Genomic DNA, 8269 nt, shown 5'->3' with positions numbered 1-8269 from the left:
ACAGAACGATTTGGGCTTATAGTTAGATATTTGTCTGGCTGGGTAGGATGAGTTTTAGAACAAAATTGACTTGTAGGGTTATATGTTTTTATAAGCTATTTTTGTGTGAATCAATTCCGAAATTGCACTACATACACTATTTAGGTTTGACTTTGAAGAAAGTGAAACAATTATTTTCCTGCTAATTATAAAAACGTTTTATTTTGTCTTGAGAAAAACGACCAGTTTTATTATAATGTCCCTTCAAGAGGTAAATTCGCGGTTGAATAAATAAAATGAAGTAATAATAGAATTGTAATATGCAGGTCTATTTTATTCAATGAAGAATGCTTGGATCCCTTGTTATTGTTATATTCCTGTTGATTAGTATGCTAACTGTTTTTATTTGTTTCAAAACTATTATATCTTTATTTGTGACAGTTTTTTGATAAAGCCATAGAGGACATTAAAAAACTTAAGACTACGCCATCGGATAAAGATCTTCTTGAACTATATGGCTTGTTCAAACAATCGACGATCGGTGATTGTAATACGGAAAAGCCAGGATTCCTAGATTTTAAAGGCAAATCCAAGTGGGATGCTTGGAACGGGCGGAAGGGAACTTCACAGGACGCAGCCATGCAAGCTTACGTGGATAAGGTGAACCATTTGATCGAACAACACGGATTACAATAACCATGATTATTATAATCTTAAAATTTAAGGCCCAGCAAAACTATAAAAGCATTGTTAACTGTCATTAAAGCGTAGTGTTTTATCTTAAAATTAAAACTTTTATTGTTTATAAATCAGAATTGCTAGTCCAATTCATATGTTTCAGTCCATAAATTTTGTTTTCTTTATGATATCCATGTTACGAATCATTTGACCAGATTTGAATTATAAACAAGATTTATTACAATAATATTATTATACAGAAAAAAACATTATTTATTTATTGTTCACATGTTGATTTTTATCAATTAACTGTTGCTGACAATAAAACTCCTGAGTAAGCTCAGTTAAATTACGCTCAAGAGTGACAATTTCCTCGAATCGCATAGCTTCTCGTGCTTGCTTGATGTATCCCTTTACTATATTAATCTGATCGATGAGGGGATCCGAATTGCTAGTGTTAGTCGCTCCGACTTGAGTTCCACTCCAATTATCCATCGCCCACTGAGCCACACCGTACCGTCCATTCACAGCTTTTGTCCTCGGAACCGCGTTCGTGTTGGAAAAATCGGCCCCTACGGTCAATTGTAGCTCATATCGCTCGTAAGCTTCTAAGGCTAACATTCGTTCCTGCTCGAGTCGTCGGACTGTTTCTTGTTTGTTGCGTAACTGAATCTTCTTAATTTCCTCCTCTAATGGCAAAGCCGGTATCGAAAGCATTTGTTCTTTAATATATGAGATGCAGGCGAGTCGGATAGCTTTCTTTAATGCCTCTTCTCGACTACCAGTAGCGAAAGGTAGCCCAAGAATAGTCTTGCTGATTATGTCAAGTTGCTCTGCTGCTCGCCCAATTTTCTCACGTAGAATCGTAGCATCTGATAGACGAAACATTATATCTCCCTCATACAAGCTATCTAATATCTGTCTATACATGGGTACATTTGGCTCTATAGCCGCTCGTTCTTGATATAACCGTTCGTATACCTTTGCCATCTGAGATTGATTGTATAGCGAATCTTGCATCTCCATCCGGTTCATCAACAAATGCATACAGTGGTCACAAATACGAAAACTATTCAAATTGTTTTGTAACATAGAACTAGTTTCCTTATCATCTATATAAGCTTCTGCCATGACGCTCGTTAAGCAAATAGAACTTGGTTGAATAATTCTATGTGCATCTTTAAAACTCAAATAAAGTGAGCAGTTCACACACATAACCGCACCGCATAAACGACAATGATGCTGACGACGAGTAATGCCAAAGCTTTTAGCGCAACCTGGGCATAATTTTACCAGCTTTCCGTTTACCCATGGCACTTTGCTTTGCTCATGTCGCTTCTTTTGATCAACATCAGTAGGACAGTCATGAAGAAGTTTGTCTAATCGGATTATCAGTTTATTTGTCTCGGCCGCGTATCTCTCTAGACGAGGATTTCGCACAGCTTTAAAGTACATAGAATGGTCGCAATAATAACCGATGACTTGCTTCACAAGTTCTTGTGTCAAGCCAGTGGGTATTTTTGCTCCGCTGCTATAAATTGCTGCCTCTAATATATTTGACGATGGTTCACTAATGGTGGACATAAGTGAATTTTTTTTCTTAGCTTTCAGTGTTATACCTTGTCGAGCAAAGTTGAACATTTCTTTCAAGGACCGTAAAAGATCTTGTTCATCAGAATGTTCATGTTCGACATGTAACGTCAATCGTTCTGGTGATCGCAAATCACTTTTGCAGACAGGGCATAAAAAACCCTCAATGATTTTACCACTTTCGTTGAAATTTCCTGCAGGATCGACGAAAGCTCCAGGCGTTGCCGTAGACACGTCACCGCTTACAAATCCATTTTCCGAATCGGACATCGTTTTATGCGTTTCCATGCGACTGTGTAAACTGAAAAAAAACACTTGAATGACTTTTCCAGACACAAAAATAGTTTGCAAACGATAATTAGCCTTGATCAAACACTTTCCCAGTCAAAGCAAGGAAAAATGTAATGTATATTATTGTGCAATTCTTTGACAGCTACCCAAGCGTTACACGGAAAAAAATCACCACAGAATCGAATTGAGAGGTATTCGCATAACAAATTCAGTCACCTAAAAAATATTCTTAAATTACTAAATGTAATATTAAATTACGAACATAGTTTTCACTATATAAATTTTGATATCATAGTCAAACTTTCGTGTAAAATAATATATTTTATAGCTTTTTTCGCAGAAACTCAATATACACCCCACTCCCATTTTTTGACAGGACCCTGAAAATTGGATCCATGTATAAACAAATGGGTTAGCTCAAAGGGGTCTTGTTTACTTTTTTTCAACTAGTATAAAAAATCATGAGTTGCGAAAACAAAGAAATCAGTATTTCAATTGATTAGAGTGATAATGTTTCTACGTTTTTACTTTAACCACACGTACTTTCGAGGATGCATATCAGTATTCAAACGTTGTTAGAATGAATAAATCTCAGCATTTCAAGATTATTGGAAACCACGTTGGTCTCTGAACTGGGTAAAAATTCGTTATGCGATGATGAATGTGCATGATAAAAAAGACAATTTTTTTTTGTAGTATAAACCGTACATTTATTTTATGGTTCAGCAAGAAGCTTTTTTACAAATCTAGTCGTGTGTTTTTGGGAAGCATTCCATGGCTACCAAGCATTTAAGCGCCCGTCACACAGCATTGGTTGCTTTGCAATCCAATTGGTTGTAGGGGGGGGGGGGGATATGTAAAATATCAGCCCCACCATCCAAAAACACAACACCACTCAACCAACACCACAATTAGCAATACAATTGGTTGTTGGTTAAGGGAGGAGATATTGTGCAAAATATAAACCCACCCCTCCCACCCAACAACCCACATCACCAACCAACAAACCCCACTCCCTCAAACGACAATAGATTTTTACCAAAATATCTGCTGGGGAAAAATTATAATTGAAATTTGTTCGACAGTATCCAATATTACCATGTAAATAAGACACCTTTGAGCTAACCCATTTGTTCATTCATGCCACCAACCATGGGTGACGTATACATGACAGCGCTACAATTGTCATGGTCATGAAAAAAAAAATATAGGAAAGGGGGTATATTGAGTTTTTACCCTTTTTTCTGCTAATTTAACACATTTGTAGATTTACGCAGATCAGTTAATGGGTACCATTCTGAACTCGCAATTTGACACATAAATTTTAAAAAAAATAGTGGAACACGCTTCCCAAAAGTGATTTTGCCGAGGATCACAAGTAGACACTCAAGTTGAAAGCCACGCGGCAGTTACAGTTTATCACTCAAGGCGAATAGTCATCTCAACACATAAACCTAACTACAACAGCGAACTCGTGCATCTCAAAATAAAAAAAGAAGACAGCGACAAAAAGGAACACGTAAATAACAGACCTAAAAACTCACACAACTAAGACACTAATAATAAGAACGCATTACTAGTGCGATGGGGGTCGAGGACCCCGGGGGATGGCCGGCTTTTGGCTAGTATTACGAGCCTTTGGGCCATAGTCCTAGCAGAAAACAGAAGAAAAAGAGAATTAGAGGGGATTGAATTCCTCTAAATGAATTCTTTGCGGAAGAGGAAACCTTTATGGTTATCGAAGGATGTACTCTCGAGAAATCTCTTAGAGCAGCTAATCCCTTCTTAGTACAAAAAGCCATTGAACTAGCATTTAACGAAATGCCAAAAAAAAGTCACCATTTTAAAAGATGGCAGACTTCTTGTACTGGTAAGAAACAAAAAAACAAGCAGTTAGATTAATGAAAATTGATCTTAAATCTACCAACGGAATCGAAACTAAAGTTTACAAGCATGAGACCCTTAACTCCTCTAAAGGCGTAATAAGATGTGATGCCATCCCATTTACTACTAAGGAGTAAATCATAGCTGGGCTTGCTGACCAAAAAGTCAAAGACGTAGAGATCATGAAAAGAAAAGACGAGGACGGCATATGGGTCAATATCCGTACGGCCATACTAACGTTCGACTCTGTCAGTACCCCACATAAAGTAAACTTTGGTTATTACTATGATTTGAAAGTGGAGTTATACATCCCTAAGCCGATGCGATGCATGAACTGCCTAAGACTGGGACACACAAAAAAGTTTTGTAAAAGTAGTAAAAAGTGTGCTAACTGCGCAAATACGTATCATGAGACATGTGATTATGAAACTAAATGCCTAGAATGCGGCGAAGCCCACAGCACTTTAGACAAGACATGCCCCGTATACCTTGACGAATTAGAGATAAAAAATTCAAACTACAAATAGAGTTACCGCAAGAGAAGCACGAGAAATCAGAAGAGCCCAAGCTCCGGTTATCCCTCGTAAATACATAAAAAAACATTCGCTGAAACAGTGAATACCAGACACATTCCACCACATTCAGAAATCCGCAATTATGAAAAGACAGATAGCCCCAACTCTCATCAACAAGAACTAGAAAACCCTGATAATACAAGTACCCACCAAAAAACCATAAATTGCACGCCCCCCAATGAGATCACTAATACAACAGAAATCACAAAGTTCAATACTCATACAAATACTACAGACAATTGCATTCTTTCCGACACTGAAATTCCACCGTATATTAACGAAGAAATAGTACCGTTCGACGAGCGTACAGCATCGCCAACGGACAAACAATCATCAGACATACACAGAACACTCACTCCATTATAAAGAGCTAACATAATAACAACAATCAAATAAAAACAAAAACCCAGCCTAAACATTCCAAGCATTCTCAACACACCCATTAGCATGTTTAATTTAGTCCAATACAATATTCAAGGGCTAAAAAACAATTTGGACGAATTGAAAAAAGTAGCAACAGAGGCTAATTTGGATGCCATTTGCTTACAGGAGATATGGACAAATCCAAATTCTAACACAATCCCAAAAATGAAAGGTTACAACATAATATATCAACACCGAGAAGGCGGCTACGGGGGTAGCTGCATCATATTAAAAAACCAGTATAAGTTTGAAGAATTAATATTTGCAAGAGTAATAAATTCATACAGAGTACCGCGATTAAAGTGGCAAACCCTAATATAATAATAATATCGATATATGTAAAACCCTCTACTCCAAAGAAAACATTTGAAAAAACTATGGAAAAAATTCTAAATGCAACCAACCTACATAAAAATACGATAATTACTGGAGACTTCAATGCGCACCATGAAGCGTGGGGGAACCCATATACAGACAGTAGAGGAAGAGGACTATTAAACCTCATAAATAATTCTAGCTTTTCCATTCTGCATAACAAAGAGATAACCTACATCAATTCTGACCCAAGAAAAAATAATAAAGCTATAGATCTGACTATCATACCGAGTAAGAAAACTCTAGATATAACTAGAGAGGTAACAGAGCAACACTTAGGAGGGAGTGGTCACCGCATGATAAATATCAAACTAATTACCCCAAACCGCCCGGAGCGAAGAGTAGCCTTAAACAAGGCTAACATAGACAAACAAATTGCCAACTTAGATCATGGAAAGGATATTAACACGATCTCAAAAAGTATCCAAAACAAGAGCTGGTGGACTACAGAGCTGCAGCAGGCTTGGGAAAGAAAAAATCTTGCCAGAAACAAATACAACAAATATCGAACATTGGAAAATCTAATAATGTTCAAAAAGGACCTTGCTAAATTCAAATTTTTAAAGAAACAAGAAAAAAGAAAAAACTTCGAAAACTGGCTTAAATCGATAGATGCAAGTTCATCCACTGCACAGCTATGGTATATAATAAATAAATGCCACGCAAAAAAAAACATAGTTCCCAAGAACAATATTATTACCAATAACCAACTAAAAGCCAAAAAGTTTTTGAAAATAAACTTTCCATACACTAAGCTAAGAGACCAAAGAATAACAAATAACTACGAATCTGAAAAAGAAATACTAATTATTAGTCTTGGAAAAATATCCTCGAGAAAAAAAGAATACATCGCCGGGATCTGACAACATATCCTACAGAACACTAAGTCTGCTAAGCAAAAATAACACCCTATCCATCAATAAGGAAGTTAATAAAATGTATAAAGTTGGCAAAGTTGCGGCTAAATTAAAAAAAAAATCAAGATAGTAGCCATACATAAAATGGGCAAAGACCCAAAAAAAACCGAAAACTTAAGACCGATTGCCCTTCTTCCGACAATTACCAAAATCACTAATTCGACAGTTCTAAAAAATATTAACTACCAGCTGAACAAATACAATAGCATACCGGATACTAGCTTTGGCTTCCGAAAACACAGATTAACGCTGACGATGATAGAGTTGATAACTAACATGGTTTCGGCTAACAGGCGGGACTCTCTCCGCACTGGTATAATTTTTATCGACGTTAAAAATGTATACAATAGTGTAGCAACAATACATTTTTTTGAGATCATGCGCCAATCCCTGATATCGGTGGAAGATATCGGATGGATGGGCAGCTTTTTAACCAATAGAACGTTAGAGTTGCACTCCGAAAATAAGTTGATCAAGAGAAGAGTAAATAATGGATTACCACAAGGCGACGTACTTTCACCAACTCTCTTCAACTTATACACGCCATAAATGACGCCAACTGTTGCCACGCCATAAATGACAATAAGACTAGAATTCTATAATATGCAGACGACTTCACAATCATTGATGCAGGAAAGTCAACAAAGGAGGTTGAACATAAATTACAAAATACGGCCACCTGGCTTAAAAACACTCTGAACTCTTTAAATCTAAGCATTAATGTAGAAAAATCGAAAGTTATGAGCTTCCCCAATGACAAGGACAAGATAAACATATCTTTAGGAAATACGCTCCAAGAGTGATAAGATATGGCAGTGGCCTCTGTCTAAACTCGAATAAAATGAGACAAAACACTCTAGCTACTACATTAAACCAATCCTTGAGAAGAGTCACAGGATGTACTAAAAGTACTCCCATCAACTCACTATATGCGATTGCTGCTGAAAACCCTCTACCCATCAGATCCAAATTCCTGGTAGCTAAACAACTGGCTAAATCCGTAGCTTACTCAAAACCAAATAACAGCAGATTAGTCAAGCTATTAAACCAAAAAACAGGAAACAAACACACAGCGCAAGAAAATATTTACTTGGAGTACAAAGAAATATATATAGCTATCGCCAACTTTGATCATAACACTTACCTTAACTCCAACATTGAATCAAGAATCACAACCGACATTCCACGGAAGGTGTAACAGATGAAATCATACAATAGATCCCGAGCCATGTGGGGGTAGAGGGCAATGAAATTGCTGACCAACTCGCCAAAGAAGGTACAAACTGTGATACTAGGATTAAGAATAAAATTAGACAAGTAGATGCCATAACCGAATTTAAAAACAAAGCCCAAATAGAAGCCGATAAGTGGTATAACAACATGTGCCTAACCAAAGGAAAAACATTCCAAAAATTCCAATCGCACCTTAGTAGGAAAATGTGGCATGCAAAATTAAACTTGGCAGCAAAAGAGATTAAAATGTTAAACAGATTGATATCGGGTCACAATTACAGTAACTACTGGCTACGTAAAATGAAACATATTGACTCTGGAACC

At 36.8% G+C, this 8269-nt stretch overlaps 2 protein-coding genes across 2 annotated transcripts; one reads left to right on the top strand and one right to left on the bottom strand.

Annotated features, from left to right (window-relative positions):
* Positions 1-118: 118 nt before the first annotated feature.
* Positions 119-898, top strand: LOC128729279 (acyl-CoA-binding protein homolog). The gene is made up of 2 exons (XM_053822944.1): positions 119-250; positions 421-898. Exons 1-2 carry the CDS (start codon positions 236-238, stop codon positions 673-675), a joined length of 270 nt encoding a protein of 89 aa, XP_053678919.1. The 5' UTR covers positions 119-235; the 3' UTR covers positions 676-898.
* LOC128729278 (rabenosyn-5) lies at positions 880-2610 on the bottom strand. Its single transcript, XM_053822943.1, has one exon. It carries the CDS (start codon positions 2533-2535, stop codon positions 931-933), a length of 1605 nt encoding a protein of 534 aa, XP_053678918.1. The 5' UTR covers positions 2536-2610; the 3' UTR covers positions 880-930.
* Positions 2611-8269: the final 5659 nt, after the last annotated feature.

Source organism: Anopheles nili, chromosome X, assembly GCF_943737925.1.
Source record: "Anopheles nili chromosome X, idAnoNiliSN_F5_01, whole genome shotgun sequence".
Taxonomy (NCBI): Eukaryota; Metazoa; Arthropoda; class Insecta; order Diptera; family Culicidae; genus Anopheles; species Anopheles nili.
The sequence above is the reverse complement of the archived record's forward strand: the minus strand, read 5'-3'. Positions and strand labels throughout refer to the sequence as shown.

Bases quoted from the DNA above. Each gene is read 5' to 3' on its own strand.
- LOC128729278 (XM_053822943.1), bottom strand. From the start codon at position 2,535: ATGGAAACGCATAAAACGATGTCCGATTCGGAAAATGGATTTGTAAGC.